The sequence below is a fragment of the Onychostoma macrolepis genome, chromosome 07 (assembly GCF_012432095.1).
Source record: "Onychostoma macrolepis isolate SWU-2019 chromosome 07, ASM1243209v1, whole genome shotgun sequence".
NCBI classification, from domain to species: Eukaryota; Metazoa; Chordata; class Actinopteri; order Cypriniformes; family Cyprinidae; genus Onychostoma; species Onychostoma macrolepis.
The window spans coordinates 11,057,378-11,075,305 of record NC_081161.1 but is presented as its reverse complement, the minus strand read 5'-3'; the positions used below and the strand labels follow the sequence as shown (position 1 = coordinate 11,075,305).

General features: G+C 34.7%; 1 protein-coding gene across 11 annotated transcripts in view; it reads right to left on the bottom strand.

The window, feature by feature from the left end:
- Positions 1-17,928, bottom strand: part of camk2d1 (calcium/calmodulin-dependent protein kinase (CaM kinase) II delta 1) — a 102,122-nt gene that overhangs the window by 17,906 nt on the left and 66,288 nt on the right. For 7 of the 11 annotated variants that reach the window (XM_058783431.1, XM_058783434.1, XM_058783430.1 and 4 more), the window contains 8 exons: positions 17,567-17,669; positions 16,516-16,599; positions 15,586-15,680; positions 14,732-14,854; positions 13,758-13,841; positions 13,286-13,328; positions 12,520-12,554; positions 3,432-3,491 (listed from right to left, as the gene is read on the bottom strand). In XM_058783431.1, the coding sequence (XP_058639414.1) occupies positions 3,432-3,491; positions 12,520-12,554; positions 13,286-13,328; positions 13,758-13,841; positions 14,732-14,854; positions 15,586-15,680; positions 16,516-16,599; positions 17,567-17,669 (627 nt within the window). The remainder of the gene's footprint in view (positions 1-3,431; positions 3,492-12,519; positions 12,555-13,285; positions 13,329-13,757; positions 13,842-14,731; positions 14,855-15,585; positions 15,681-16,515; positions 16,600-17,566; positions 17,670-17,928) is intronic. The other 4 variants (XM_058783436.1, XM_058783437.1, XM_058783435.1 and 1 more) reach the window with 1 other exon arrangement.

The following is a 17,928-nucleotide window of genomic DNA, read 5'->3' as shown; positions in this document are numbered from 1 at the left end:
TCTTTAGAGCATTTGCAGTACATTTGTAAGACAGTCGTAAGTGCAGTTATGTACTGAAGCTCTGGAAACAAAACCAATGGTTCAAAAACATAAATATATAAAAATAAAGAGAGCAACTATGCATTTTGCTGCCTTCTCCTTCGCCGTTGTTACTAAGCAACAGGGTAAATATGGGGTTAGATCTCTAACACAATTCTGAGCACGAAAGCACGAAATTGAGCGCACAAAAGTGCATTTGCACGAACTGAGTTTTGTGGAGAAAATGTTCATCTCGCAAAGAAGAAAGTACTTTGAGTGCACGAAAATCAATTTTGCATTCAAAATAAGTTTTTGGATGTGTGCAGACCTTCTCTTTTGCGCATGCAACGTTTCACTAGCTTGCTCCCCTGATGCTCTCTAAACGCCGATGGCTCGCTTACTCAACACAACCCAGCGTTACAATATGCCATATTTCCAGCCAATCAGAGACGAGGCTGCTAAATTCTGATTTGGCAGCTTTGATAACCAATCACAACATTCCCTGCATTACCGACAACAGTGGAAGAGGAAAAATACAGTGCACGCATAATTATTATGTAAGTTGATATTCTGATCATACTTTTTCCAAGCACAATTTACCAATTCGAAACGACATCAATCTTAACTAATATTAATCTTGTATTTAATCATTTATAACTGATATATGTGACCCTGGACGACAAAACCAGTCTTAAGTGTCAATTTTTCGATCTTAAGTCAATTACCATCTGAAAGTTGAATAAATAAGCTTTCCATTGATGTATGGTTTGTTAGAATCTGACAATATTTGGCCGAGATACAACTATTTGAAAATCTGGAATCTGAGGGTGCAAAAAAATCTAAATATTGAGAAAATCGCCTTTAAAGTTGTCCAAATGAAGTTCTTAGCAATGCATATTACTAATCAAAAATTAAGTTTTGATACATTTACGTTAAGAAATGTACAAAATATCTTCATGGAACATGATATGTTAATGATTTTTGGCATAAAAGAAAAATCGATAATTTTGACCCATACAATGTATTTTTGGCTATTGATACAAATATACCCCAGCGACTTAAGACTGGCTTTGTGGTCCAGGGTCACATATAATTGTTCATGAAGGCTGGAAGTGAAAAACGCCTTATGCACACCTGAATATAACTTTCTTCTTTGCGAGACGAAAATTCTCTCCACAAAACTCAGTTTGCGCGCAGCTGCTGGCTTGATGACACAAACGAACTGTGGTTCGGACGCAAATAAAATTATATGAACACAGTCCAGCGGGGAGCAATCGAACTCGGGTTCGGACCAGGCAATCGAACCAAGTGTGAAAGCACCCTTAAAGTAACTTTTTCTAACAAAGCTTGGTGAACTTTAGAAATACGGTTTAGACAATTGGTCATGTAATTGTGAGATGGGAATATGTTTAATAACTACAGTACATTTTCACTAGAGCAAAAGTACAGCATACCCAGCCAAAGCATGCAACACAAGAAAGTATCAGGAAGAACACAAGCCAACCTTTCAAAACCTTCATTCAGTCTCTGGTGTTTGCTTCACTGTTGGTAATGTTTTGTTATTGCATACGTTTCATTCATAGGAGCAATTTAAAACGTATATTGAATAGCTTGATTTAATCAACTAATAAATTAAGAACACTATTCTGTTGTGTGTTGATGATTAAACCAAATGTTCTCATTATACCGTAACTCATAGTCATGTTGAAACAATGGTTGGAGTTCAAGAGAAACGTGCAAAGAAAGAACAACAGCAGGTTTTCAATAGCCTAAAGGACAAGCTGTGTTGCAGGTATTCTTAGCCTGGAGGTTTGTACTTGTAGAGAGTTTTGTAAATATACCAACAGAACATTTTCCATTTACTGGTGAAAATACAGTACCGGCAGAAAATTACTATTAAATTTTCAGTTTATGTACAATATTTTTTTGTTTTATATGTTGCTTAAATCAAATCAAATGATTGTGTTATTAATGGCTTGTGCTTAAATTACATTAGGTTTGTCGACAAATATAAATTGTGCTAATATATATGAATTCTTAAAAAAAAAAAAAAAAATTATAATTAATAACTTGAAAGACTGGATAATGAAGGAAACGCATCCAACAGAAATCCAGCATACATGTCAGGATTAACCTCGCAAATCATGTTAAGAAAAGAACAGTGAGTAGAAATAGAATCGTAACAATTGATGGCTACTATGAAGAAGCTGGTCTTGAATTATTCAACATTTTTGCTCACTACAAACTTCATAATTTCATTTGTGTTTTTTTCAGAGTTTGGAAGACTTTTATTCTAAAATGTGGTACTATTCTAATAATAATAATAATAATAATAATAATAATAATAATAATAACAATAACAATAATAATAATAATAATAATAATAGTGTGTGCAAACTTTTAACTTTTAGTGCAGGAAATGTCTAGAATAAATAAAACTCATCCATGAGTCCAGCATTTATCCATACAAAATAAACTGTTGACAATGTTCACTCTGAACACACAATGATGCACCTTTTAAAAACATGGTTAGTTCATGTATGCACAAGGAAATAATAGTCAGTTAGCAAACACACAAGCACCGGCCAAAGGTTACATGGAGAGGCCTTGAGCACAGCATGAAGTGAACCTCCCAAAAATACACTCTAAAAGGTCAATTTTAAGAACACGAAAAAGTTTCTACTGTGGGGTAATCAGTAACAAGCACAAACCCCTTACTAAACTATATACCAAACTATCAGCATGACAAATCTGCAAACAGATAGACATTTGTTAACAGGAAAAAATCGTGTACATTGTTGCTTTCAAACTATGGTCTGTAAATATATTATACCCTGTAAAATCAGCTATACAATGGAACAGTCTTATTTATTTAGTACCCCACTCAGGTGTTCTTTGTACACACTGTGTTAATGATTACCGATTACTGACTACATGGACCTTGCATATGCATAGACTAATGACACCAATGGACATTTGGGATTTTATTTATTTATTTTTTATTTTAATTAAACCATTAAATAAAGTAGATATTAAAGCATTGAATTATTAAATATAACTGTTCTATATTTAAGAATTTATAAACATATCTGCTTATTTATACATAAATATTATTTATATTTAGCATTCTATTCCACAGTACAAATTTGTCACAGTAATTGTTACCATTATTTGAAATACTTACTTTGGAATTATTCTTTCTCTGCATTGATATATTAATGCAGAATACATACACTTTCAGAATATTGCTAATTATTTGACCGACTGCATTATTTTAATGCAGGATTTCACATGAAGAAGGTGCTGAATTGATTTAAAAGTGAAAGGGCATGCCAACAAAGAAAGAAAAAGGGAGAAATGTGAAGCCAGTGGTAAGAAAAAGCAACTGACAAACAGTCATACGGACAAAATACCAGAGCAGGAGAGGGGGCAGGTTCTTTAGGGCTGGTGATTACGTTGGTTTTGTTGTTGATCTATAGGTGGGAGGGGACAGAGGCAGACAAGCAAAGCTTTAGAACAGCAAGGGAAATGTCAAATTCTATTAATCTAAAATCTAAAAATGGAACTGATATTACACAGCTTGCGTTACATGGATGTTTAAGGAATAGTTAATTAGCACAATTAACTATTCCTCAACTACAGCAAAATTGGACCGTCAAATAGTTGGATTTTTCATTGGAAACTGTCATTAATGCAAAATGGCATTTACAATTCTATCTGCATTATGCTGTGGAAATGACAAGTTATTTAAAAGCCATAAAAAACTAACAGGCATAAAAGTCTGACTTCTAAAGTTTGCAACAGAATAATCTTGTAGAGAAGTTCATGTAATTCACAGATTCTCAAGGAAACAACTAGATCATTAAACAGCATGAAGCAACAAAGACTTTTCATTGGCATCAAATTATACTACCAAACCTCTCAAAATCCTCTTCTCTTGAGGCAGTCGTTAATTTTTTGATGTACTATACATGTGTTTTTAAGAAGACAAAGAAGAAAAACACGTGCCTATTAAATACATACAGTGTTCCATACAGACTACAGAGACTATAATCTAATTGAATTGAAGGTAACCCTGAACATAATATTCCAGTAACAATCATGTTAATGTGCTTTTCATTCTTCTTAAGCCAATTAAACCTACCCCTATTTTGCTGTTGGGATCAATGAAGAAAACCATAAAGGATATGAAGCAGACATGTAATACATTTTTACAGGCATCATGCCTTGGGTCCTTACGATATTAAAAACTCGGATGTTCTACGCTAGTAAATAATCCAGAATTTTACCAAAGAACAGTATCTGGAAAGGTTTTCAGTCTGCATCAAAAACTGAGCTATAAAGAAGAGAACTACAGTACTAGTAACTAGAGAATTATACAAATAATGAGATTATTATAACTAGCACGTCTCACCATCGCAAATTCTGTAAAGTTAGGCTTCCTTTTCTGCAGTTAGATGTAATAAAACATAAAAATAAAACCTTATTATCACCATGCTACCAGATGATGAATTTCTCATTGTACTAATTCTGGAGCAAAAACTGTGGCAACAATAAACTTATCCTCTCATGAAAAGGAAAGGTTTTTAATCAAAGCATACTGTATATAACAGGAAAAACATTAAAACTTTGTCTACATAAACTTTTTTTTTCCCCCAGCTTTGCCATGTTTGATTGGGACAAAGAGACTGTATCCCACTTTGTACAGTATACTTTTGCGCTATATACACTGCCGCTCAAGTTTGGGATCAGTAAGATTTATGTTTTTTAAAAAAGTTTCTTCTGCTCATCAAAGCTGTATCTACTTGATCAAAAATACAGGAAAAATAATAATAATATATATATATATATATATATATATATATAGATAGTGAAATATTATTGCAATTTAAAATAACAGTTTTCTATTTTAATATACTTTAAAATATTATTTATTTCTGTGATCAAAGCTGAATTTTCAGCATCATTACTCCAGTCTTCAGTGTCACATGATCCTTCAGAAATCATTCTAATATGCTGATTTATAATCAATGTTGGAAACTGTTGTGCTGCTTCATATTTTTTTAGGGACCTGTGATAGTTTTTTTAGGATTCTCTGATTAATAAAAAGTTAAAAAGAACAGCATTTATTTAAAAAATATATTTTGTGTTACAATATACATGTCACGTCCGCTGGAGCAAGGAACGAGGAAGCACAGAGTTTCTTCAAATATAATCTCTTTTAATGAAAAGAACATCAGGGAACTTGGAGCTCTGGGGTTAAGACAAACAATATCGGACGCGGGAGACAGGGATACACAGGGCTTAAGAACACTAGGAAATTAAACGAGGAAGAACTGAAACAGGTGAGGAGTAATTCAACACAGACGGAGACTAATGAACTAATAACGAAGACAGGAACCGGAAACAGGAAGGACCAAATATGGGCATGGAGCACATGGGGAACAAAACACAAGACAAAAGTCTGACAATACAATGCTTTTCAAAAGTTTGGGGTCAGTAAATTTTCTCTCTCTTTCTTTTTTTTTTTTTTAAAGAAATTAATACTTTTATTCAAGAGGGATGTGTTAAATGAATAAAAAGTCAGTACAGACTTATATTGTTAGAAAAGATTTCTATTTTGAACAAATGCTGCTCTTTTTAACTTTGTATTCATCAAAGAAAAAAGTATCACATGTTCCAAAAAACAATATGAAGCAGCACAACAGTTTCAACACTCATAAAAAAATCAGCATATTAGAATGATTTCTGAAGGATCATGTGACACTGGACTGGAGTAATGATGCTGAAAATTCAGTGCTGCATCAAAGAAATAAATTATATCTTAAAGTATAGAAATAGGAAACAATATTAGAAATTGTAATAAGATTTCACAATATTATTATTATTATTATTATTATAGCTTATTAATAGTTAGTGTGGTAGTTGTTAAGTTTAGGTATTGGGTGGGATTAGGGATGTAGAATTAGGTCATGTAGAATAATATGTGCTTAATTACAACTAATAAATGGCTAAAATTCTAGTAATATGCATGCTAATAAGCAGCTAGTTAAGAGACCTTAAAATAAAGTGTTACTGGATTTAGTTTTTGGAGTTTTTTTTTTGTTTGTTTTTTTTTCTGTTCTAAATTGACAATATCCATGTGAACACAATGAGCTTTGTAAAAAAAAAAAAAAAAAAAGTGGTATACACTACAGACTCTATTGGGAAAGGACTTGACTTCAAAGCCCAGACCTGAGTATTACGGGTTTTTTTTACTGATTATGTAACATGCATTACAAGTAATGCATGTTACATAATCAGATTATTTAAAGTAAAACAATTCTCATTCAACTACAATAAAATATCAAGTTACATTTTCAAATAAATAACTTCACATTTACTGTTGTATGGAGTACAAGTGTGAAGACCATGTTTCAAGATGCACGGTCGATATACTGTTGCCTGAAATGTGAAACATGACAGCACTGACAGAAAAGAATCTGGACAGTGAGGGGAAAGGCAAATACACTTCTGCTGTTTGACATAATCCTCCGTCTGTTTTCGGGCCATCTGACCAAGAATGGCCCTCTCGGAACAATGGTTGAGGAGGTGTAGCTTTTGACCTCAGGTCTATGCGCCTGAGTGGGCACAAATGTGCCACTGCATGAGTCTTCAAACCCCAGTCTTTCTGAGGGGGCTGTCTCTTCAACTGTGCGCATTTCAGTATACCCTTGCTCCACCAAACTGAAAATGGTAAAGTCTGAAGCAGCATGATTAGTGATGTGTGTTGAGTGAAATACTTTTAAGGACCTCCAGGTCCTCCATGGCCTCAAACACAACATCAGATCCCCAAGATCCTACGTAGCTCATGCAGTGCCTCAGCAACTGCAGAACTACTGGACCCCCAACGCTGCACATTTTGCATGCCTCCCTAATCAAGCACACCTAATTCAGATCATCACCTCATTAGTAAAGACGCCTAGATGTGAAATGGGTTTGTCCGACAAAGCAGATATTCAACATGTGCAGATGGGGGATGGCTGATTGTCCTCCTTTTCTTGATAAGAAGGCCAGCCTTGAGCGAAGCACTTTAATCTTGAAATTATCATAGTGTATGCAGTTTGAACAGTTGTTAAACACTGCTTTAACATGTTTAAAGTCAGAACACTCAACAAACTTATTGCGTGTGTTCTCGCTCATAATGAAAGGAGCACACAGTAGCACACACTTACGTAAAGCTATCCTGTTCCACAATGAGAAAAGATCAACTTGACATGAGTTGCTGAAACATGATATCTAAATAATAATCCAAAAGCTTCTCAAAAATTATGGCTTAATAAAATGTCTTCCAGAAAAGGAGAAATTTGAGAAGTGATAGCGTTAATGCAACCTTTTGAGGCTAAAAATGTCAATATGGGAGTAAGAGAAGAGCAGGCATATGGATAAATCTGATGACGCAAGAGAGAACTCAATTCGGTCCGGTTTTTTGAGCGCAGACACTGAAGCATACACACACAGAAAGCGCGTCTCACAGCGCGCGAGTACTCTTTCACGTCGCATGAACGGAGAAATACACACAAAATGATGTCGAAAAATGTCCGTTTTGACGAGTATTCACGTAAACACAGTTGATTACGTCTTAAGTAAACGTAAACAGTAGGGAGAATGTGTATCGGTACATTGCGTCCAATGCATCCATGCGTTTGGTTTTAAAGGGACAGCAGCCTAATTTAGTCACTATTGTCCGAGTCATTGATATTGATCAAGCAACAAAAGACAGAAAATCACTCACTGCTCTTGACTGAATCACTTTAGTAGCCCTAAAGATTAATCTAAATTTATTTATAGAAATAAATATGTCTGCTTGAAAGAATGAAGAATATGGTAAACAAGTTGTTATAAAGAATGCATAATTAGCTTATATAACCATTGGTATTTCATTAAAAATGAGACCATGTTCTTGTTCTTTATGAGAAGTGGCTTTATTTAATTTTAACAAAGGCATGCGTGTCACCGCAGTTAAATCGCAGTCTATCATGATGAAACCTTAATATCAAACCTATATAATGAGTTTGGAAATTTTAGAGAAATGCTTAATAAATGCACTGTAACTAAACCCATTAGATTTTAGCCAACTAAATTTACTGTAGATTTAGTCGACTAAAACTAAAAAAAAAAATCAGATGACTAAAATATGACTAAAACTAAATGGCATTTTAGTCAAAAGACTATGACTAAAACTAAATCAAAATTTGCTGTCAAAATTAACACTGCTCTGAGGGCAGTGTGTGCATCATTAGCAAATGAATTGGGCTTCAGACAACACCTGAAGGGTGTCAACTGCAGTGTCAATTGAACCTATAAAAGGGAAATATTTTAAAACATTCAGATTAATGCAAATTTTTAATTTAGCTAACACGTATATGTCTTCCTTGTCTGACACACCCTTTTCAGGTATTAGAACCTCTACCAAGGAACTGATGACCTGAATTGGGTGCATTTGATTAAGGATTTACAATGTTGGGGGAGCTCTAAGAACATGGTTGGGAACCACTGCTATAGACTATGACATTCTTTTGGATAGGCTCAAGAATTAAGCTGGAATTTGTGGGCAGAAATTAGCATAGTTCAGGTCCTCCCTATTCAATTGCTATCAGTGTCTATGTGTTAATGACAAGGTGTCAGATAGAACACAAGTACAATATGGAGTGCCACAGGGCTCAGTATTAGGTCCTTTACTTATCTATGCTTTCTTAGGGGGACATTATCGGGAACCATGGCAATAGTTTCCACTGTTACACAGATGATACTTAGGTTTATATTTCCCCCAGACCTATTGAAACATTTCAGTTTACCAAGTTGATATTGAGTGTATTTGAGTGTGATATCAAAGAATGGATGGCTAGTGATTTAATTCTTCTCAATTTTGACAGATCAAAGGTATTAGTTATTGGACCAAGTTACTCAGTTATTGGATCCTGAGAACATAATCTGTCTTTGGTTGTCTTGTAGAATCAAAAAAGTTAGCAGCTAGAGTGCTTACTATAACCAAGAAATATTACCATATCAACGCAATTTTATCATCACTTAACTGATTGCCTGTTACATTATGCTCATTATACACAAATCCTTGAATGGTCTGAGTCTAGGCCCTCATTACTTATGTGACCTTCTATTGTGCTATCCATCATATCCATGGCTCCTAAACTATAGAATAGTACTGTTCGGGACTCAGACACAATAACTCATTTTAAGTTTAGACTGTATACCAGACTGTATACACGAATGCCCCCCACCCCCTTGACACCGGCCCTGGAACAATGTAGAACAATCTTTTGTGTGTAAATTCACTTTTTATCGGTTTTATTTTGATAAACATGACAATACGCTATAGCATTAATATAACATGAAAAGAGTTTGTAACCCTATTAAAGCACGGGATGAAATACAGTGAGTTAGTCTGGTAAATCGTAAATTAGCTGTCATCATCAAAGCTTGTGCAGCCAGCCGCACTGGAGAAACTGCCATGACCGTAAGCCGCGTCTGTTTGCAAATCGCTCTTGCGGTAGCCTACTTTGATAGGCTAGCTACACTGCTTCAAGTCAGATGCTGATTATTTTGCTCAAATTGAACACAACTTGCACTCTGCAGACAGTGTGCCCATGCTCCTCCAATTATTTATCCATTAACAGTTTAAATAAATAAGTTCGTTAAGAAAACTGAGGGGGTAAGGTTGCATGTGTTTTTTTTTTTTCAATTTGATTGGTTAAAAGTAACTTCTATTCTAAGCCCCTTCATTTCTAGACTACTAGACCAGTGGTTCCTGACCATTTTTTCAGGCGATCCCTTTTTTTTCAGGCGAATCACTGCCTTGCGTCATGTTTTCATGTTTTTGCAAGAAATTATATTATGTTGCACGCTTGTGTCTGCGTGAGACTGTTGCTAACTTTGTTTAATACTGGATAGTATTTACATGATTTCAAACTGCGGTAATCAATTACGTTTTTAATGATAATTAAAATATTAAATGGTAAACTAAAGGTTGGGAATGTTATAGTGGGTTATTGTCACACTGTATTATGTGCTGTGATGCTTATAACGCCCAAACTAAAATGAGCTTGGTGACCCCCTTCTAAATTTTTAGCAACCCACAGTGGAGGTCTAGTTTTAGCCTACACTTGTTCCATTTCCCTCTATGGCTGACTGCAACATAAGGATATACATTTTAAGAATTTGGCTTACACACAGTGATATGCAAGATATTTTGCATTATGTGCTATATATTATGTATTTTGTATAAGTATTATGTTAAGACTTTCAATTAACCTTTCAGTTAATCTGCCCAAGGGTGGGCGATACAACCAAAATCTTAAACCCTGTCACGGCTTTTCTCTAAACCAAACTGTTAGAAATGTAACAAAACATTTCATACCATTTAACAAAACAAAGATTTTATCTCCCCCATACCATACAGATTTCCGTATTACTGCATAATGAACTTATAACTCTAACTTGCAACTACTATAAACATACCCAGTTTTTTCTGAGTATATACACACACAATTAGCCTTCTCACTACAACAAATTGCTACAAATATTTACAGATTTCATACCTTTCAAACATACAGATTTCTATATCACCATAATGCATTATTCTCAAAACCAAGGGTTTTTTTTGTTGTTGTTTAGACAATTTTTGATAATCCTCTAAAAATCATGGCACATTTGACACAAGTTCTTCCAACATAGGCCTACTTTGATACTTTCAGACACTCTATAACTAATCTTGAATAAAATTTGGATACAGCCTATAACTTAAAGGGACAGTTCACCCAAAAATGAAAATTTGATGTTTATCTGCTTACCCCAAGGGCATCCAAGATGTAGGTGACTTTGTTTCTTCATTAGAACACAAACAAAGATTTTTAACTCAAACTGTTGCAGTCTGTCAGTCATATGTCAGCCAATGGTACCCACAGCTTTGAGAGAAAACCATACACAGACAAAACCAAATTAAACCCTGCGGCTCGTGATGATACATTGAGGTCTTTAGACACAAAATGATCGGTCTGTGCAAAAAACTGAACAGTATTTATATTGTTTTTTTTACCTATTATCCACCGCCCGATCCAACTGTCCTGAGCTCTTCACACTGAGCTCTGTCCTGAGCTGTTCTTCTTCTTCTGTGTTTAATGGCGGTTGGCAAACCAATGGCGGTTGGTGCATTTCCACCACCTACTGAGCTCTTCTTCTTCTCGGATCGCAGATTTATAAGTGCATTACAGCCACCTATCTCTCAAATGGACCAATTTGACACTCCTAATTGAGATTGTAGATAGAGTGCCAATGATCCATATGAGAGATAGTTGGCGGTAATGCACTTATAAATCTGCGATCCGAGAAGAAGAGCAGCTCAGTGTCAAGAGCTCAGGACAGTTGGACCAGGCGGTGGATCAGAGGTAAAAAATGATATAAATACTGTTCAGTTTCTTGCACAGACCGATCGTTTCGTGTCTAAAGGCCTCAATGTATTGTCACGAACCACAGTGTTTAATTTGGTTTTGTCTGTATATGTTTTTTTTCTCTCTCAAAGCTGTGAGTACCATTAACTGACATTACATGACTGACAGACTGCAACGGTTTAAGTAAAAAATCTTCGTTTGTGTTCTACTGAAGAAACAAAGTCACCTACATCTTGGATTCCCTTGGGGTAAGCAGATAAACATCAAATTTTCATTTTTGAGTGCAGTATCCCTTTAAAACTCTATTCCAAAACTCATTCAGCACAGATTAACACTGCTTTCACATGGTTTGAAAGGCACAACCCATGTGTTAGCTAATATGAATCAGTTGGAGAGACAACAGTGAATTGGAGTGTGAGATATAAAGATATGGGTTACTCAATGACCCTAAATGCTGGACCTCAAGAACAGAAGAGTCTTATCTATTTTATTTAAAAAGGGAGAGTGAAAAAGTTTTAATAATGTGAATACTGAAAGCAAACAAGTATGTAGACAATGAGCATTGTTTATAAAAAAGGCAATGAGCATTGTTTATAAAAAAGGTTCTACAGGATTGTAGGACAGATATACATTATATACATAGTCCTACATACCCAGTCAAACTAAAAAATTGTCTCTATATGTCCCCACTGGAGTTGACCCATCCTCCAGAAACGCTTTCTGAAGCCATGACCCAAAAGAGAACTAATGTATGCACATGCTCACTCATTAAACATGCTAAACAAACATGCATGTGCAGTGTTATATATTTAGTGTAGGTCCAGGGGTGCAGCATTAATTCATACACACAGTGGGAATATTACTATGGTTCATGTCCATTTACCTGCCACAAATCAGTTACTAAATACAACTGGGTGAAAGGCATGTCACCTAATTAATATTCTTGATATTTTTTGTCACCCTTTTTGTCATTTGCTAGACAAAAATAATAGTTCATGTCCATGGCACATATAGTATGTTTCAAAGTTGAATACGTAGCTTACATACAATAACCTACCTTAACACCATCAGGTTTCTTGTATGGATTCTTGCCTGTTGAGTGAAATGAAAAAAATAATTGTGAACATAAAGTGGCATAGGATTGGTGTTTAATGTCTAAAATAGTACATAATATGACAGTTTCAATCACTGTGCTTCATGCACTCATGATCCATTGGCCTCAAAATCAAACCCCCTGAATGAATCATAATCAAATATTTGCATAATGTAATGAAATGTGATTAAGAAGCAAATTAAATATTTTTTTTTTGTGTCAGCAAGACCCTGATTTTGTAATAAGACAAACAAAAATATTTACTATACAGTGAAATGCTATTTTTGAAACACTTTGTTACAGGGCTGTACAATCTAATAATAAGAATAATAAGAATAAAAACTGTGATTATTTTGATATGCATTGTGATTGCTATTTGAACCATGATATGGTAAATATGTAATTTTGCTGGTGCTTTGGATATCACAAGCTAATAGCACAAAAAGACAAACATGACACTGAAATAGCCCATTTACTATGGGCTATTAACATATTATTTGACATTTTATTAAATTAAATCCTAGCCTTTTACAATTTAGTAATTGGACAAGGCCATTCTGACCTTAAACCGGGTAATTTTACATCCCTTCTGTAAATGTTAAAATCTTCTGTATTATCTAAGATGCTTAACATCTCAAATATAAAAAGAGCATAACTCCAACTTTTTGACATGATTCAAAGAACAACTATTAAAAAGCAAATGCAAAGTAAACTGAAGAGAGTTTCTTACTTGAGAAGTTCCGTGTAGCAAGCATTGTAGTAAGGATAGCACCCTAAAACAGTCCAGAAAGAACAGAAAGGCAAAGATCAACTTGGTAGGTGTGTAAAATATTAGTCAATGCTATGGATAACGATTAATCTAGTTAAGCCTTTTAAATTACATAATTCAGGCTAAAAACCCACGTTGACTAAAGTCAATATGAAACAAAAATTATTATTTTATTTTTTTTACTTGATGGTTCTGCTCTTTTTGTATATAATGCACATTATTCTAAATATGATAACAATTATCTTCATTATCTTTCTTAAAAATTCAACCCTTACCCTCCATCCATCTCTTATAGAGATTCAAACCAATTTATAATGGGTAACAAAAGTGCCAAAAATTGCTTTTTTGCAGTTATTAGTAAGCATTAAATATGTTTTCAATTAGAATGCTTCATGTTTGTGCATTTACATGACTCTGTGCTTCTGTTTCTTACTTTAAGCTTCCTCCTGGCATTGAATTTCTTCAGGCATTCCACTGTCTCCTGTCTGTGCATCATGGATGCCACTGTGGAACGTTGCTATGATACAGACAGGTAAACAATAAATCAAAAACTGTTTCAGATCTATTCTTGAAATCTATCTTTGCAGGGAAAAAAAACATACAAGTCCTGCACATTATTTAGAATTAATTAAAGAAAAGGACAGGGGTCACTGTGGGGAACAAACATTTGGTGCACATCAGAGTATGTGAGCGGAGTGGAGTGGCAACAATTTCCCCTCCATGCTCCGCATTTAATAATCACTGCGCTCCAGTTTTTACCCAGAACAGAACCATACCGCCAATACAAACTGTATGCTAATTGTCAATCATCTTTGACGATAGTGGTCCTGACAGAAATGCAGTTATATCATGGGCTGTTGGCATGAATTGTACTCATGATGGAGTGTTGGTGGAGCGCTCTCGGAGCAATCCGCTCCTCCCTCCATTTAAAATCACACCGCTCCGCTTACATACTCTGGTGCACATTCATTTAACAGTTGTACCACTTTCAATTTAGCTTGGCAGAAGCTAAATGCAGAAGTAATTGCGCATGGAGACACTCTTTGGTGAAGTGCTAAAATAATTTGAATCATTACTTCATTATTAATTAATATAAATAATAATAATGATGATGATAAGTGGCTTAAATAATTAAAATGGAATTAATAACTTTGATTAGGAGTAATCCAATACAATATAATGCATTACTTTTAAAAGTGATGTTCCCCAACTTTGATGACAGTATGTAAATACAGTGTAGATAATAAAAATGTGTGTGTGTGTGCTAATGCACATCTGTGCCTCCCTAACCATATTTTAAGGGACAAAACAAAGCATAAAAAACAACATTAGAAATCTATGCAATCTACGTCCCCTTTCAGATAGAACAGCAAACTTGTGTGTGTATGAGAAAGTGAGTAGACATACACAGATCCAGGGGTGTTTGAGGGCCTCAGCTGCTGTGATGCGTTTGGCAGGGTTTATAGTCAGCATCTTGTTGATCAGATCTTTCGCCTCTGGTGTCACTGTGTCCCACTCAGGAGAGGGAAACTAGGGAAAGAAAGCACACACACACACACACACACACACACACACACACACACACACACACACACACACACAGATTCAACAGACCTTAGGCTGTGCTTTGATACCACACTGAACAGTGGTTTTCATTCCTGGAACTGGGGAGCCACAGTATGTTTCCTATCTTAATCACTTATGATTCAGATCATCAGCCTGGAGAGAGCTTCATGAACTAAACTGAGTGTGTGGGATAAGAGAGACAAAATGTCCAGTGCAGAAACAGGACTGAAAACCAAAAATGTGTCTAAAGAGATGCTGTAGCATTATAATGTACTATTCTGCATGTCATGAGCCTTTCAGAAGATAAGGCCCAAAAAAGCCAGATGAGGCAATGTATGGAGAGGTGTTTAGGAAAATAATTTAGTCTCATCCACATATACTAAATAGCTGGGCATCTGAGCCAAGCTGGACAGAAGCCAATGGACTGCTCATTCTCTGTTACTTTCTCCTTCACTCTCTGATGGAAAAGTATGATTTGCCTAACACAAAATTATGATTTGCATTGAGTTACTACAGCTGTGTTGCTTTCTCTTTATTAACTGTCAGAGTATCAAATGTAGATAAATAGTTGAATGAGGTCGACAATAGCTAGTATAAGAAGCATAAATTAAGCATATTCCGCATTTCTTAAAGAATCAAGTATGTTATGGTTAAGTTGTATATGATATATTGTATATCTGTGTAAGAAATCTTACATCATATGCACCAGCTTTGATCTGCTGGTAAAGTCGATGTTGGTCTTCATCCCAGAAAGGAGGATAACCCACAAGAAGGATGTACAGAATAACACCTATTCAAGAAAGAAAAAAATGTATGTAGGTATAAGGTATAATAAAGTATATTGTATTAATAGATTTTATTATATTACATAAAAGATAGACAGATCCAGACTCAAACTGAGACTATGGACTACACACAGACTGCTTACTAACCACCCAAAGCTACTAAATAATTTAGTAAATTCTAATATATATAAAATCATCATGATCAGACTTATTGATAGACATACTTTGTACGTTTAATTTTGTGAGAGTGATTTTACTGGGATATCCAAATAGAGCTCTTTTGTTTCCTATCTAACCAGATGAAAACTATGCTCCTTTTAATGCAATTGTTTGCTCATTAAATTACAGAATTACAATGAGTTTTCTATTACAGCAAGTATAGGAAACATAATTTGCTAACTGGTTACTCATGATTTCATTCGCTCTCATATTATTCTGGATTTCATTTCACACTTTATCAAATTTTCACTGCAAGAGACTCATGGCAAGCTTTAAATCTGCAAAACAGATGAAAAAGTCTTTTATTTAGACAGCTGGCCCATTATGATCACCATAGTGCCAACAAAATTAAACTGAATAATTCAACTGTCAAGTGTTGCAATCAAACTGTAACTCTCCATTTATAATTATATATTGAAGTATGCTGAACTCTAATGTACATACATGTATATTTATTGATTTTCTTGCACCAATTCAGATATAATTATTTAGTAAAAACAATTCTGAGTACAACTCGGACTTCAAAGAAAAGGATCTGTTATGTTATGAACATTATGTACAGAAATACAATTTAATTGGCAGCAGAAAATATCCACATAATGCTTGTGATTAGCAACCTACCGCATGCCCACATGTCCACTGGTTTGCCATAAGGCTCCTTCCTCAGCACCTCAGGAGACAGATAACCTGGAGTTCCAGCAAACCCTACAAAATATAGCACAGACCTCAATTAAACCTAATGGAGGTTTTTCTTTCTTTCTTTCTTTCTTTAAACAGTCTACAAAATGAGCTCCCCCTAAATTCTCTCTTAAGAATTTACTTAAGGCATTTTTGTCTTTGGATTGCAGCCTAATTCTAAAATAACTTTAGTCCCTGACGTCCCATCAAGCCCCAGAGGCAAAAAGCCCATAATGAGAGAGCAGCCAAAGAGGAAAACTGGAGCTGAGTGTAAAGCCCTTGAGATCATTGTAATTAAACGCTAACACCATCAGGGTTTGTCCAAAAGTAAGACTAATCACACAACCCCCACATAAAACTTAGTGATAATAATAATAATAATAATAATAATAATCACCCTTTCTGTAATTAAAGCCATTTTTTGAGACGATGCAAAAGCTATTTAGATCATTAATAACAGATTAATGTCTAACACGTCTTGAAGTTTCTGAATGATACAAGTCATTAAAGTTCTAAAATTATACTTTATCATACATAATTTGACAGTAATAGTAAAAAAAAAAAAAAACACTTTCTCCCTAGACTATCCTATAACATTCACTAACATCACAAAATATTGAAAAATTACACCGAAAAGTTATGCACATCAAAGTCTAAAGTAACACAAAAAAACAAACTATCACTAACATTTTTGCATAATGTAATTAGATTTAATTTGATCAGCATCTTCAACACTTCCAGAAGAGAAAAACAGTAAAAAAAAAAGTTTGTTTATTTGGAATATGCTGAATACAGGGATACAAGAATATTAAATAGAAGTGGACTAGGTTCACCTCTATTTTTTCAGAATAAAGGTATAACCATATGAATCTTAATTGGTAAAAATTATAAGCATTTTAACATTCTCTGATTATGCCACTGCACATTTTGTCTCGTCATCACAGTACTAGTATAATTACATTTTTAAACCAGTATTCAATTGGTGAATACTAACCAAACCACGCTTGTTGGTCTCCCTGTACCTCGATAGCCAGCCCAAAATCAGCCAGTTTCACTGCTGCACCCTTCAGTTTGCTGGCCAAGAGAAGATTCTCTGGCTTTGGGTAACAGACAAAACAATAGATTCAAAATATATTGAGAAAAACTATACAAATTATATGTTATAGAGAACAAATGACATCACTCATCTTCAATGACCTGATGTCTCATAGAAGACTTGGGTCAAAATGTACAAGAATACCATTTACTAGGAAAAGAAAGATAATGACTTTTCCCCCTAGATTTCTAAAACGGATTTAAAATTATGATTTAAATAGACAAGCTCTGATAAAACATTTTGAACCAAGACTTCCGAAA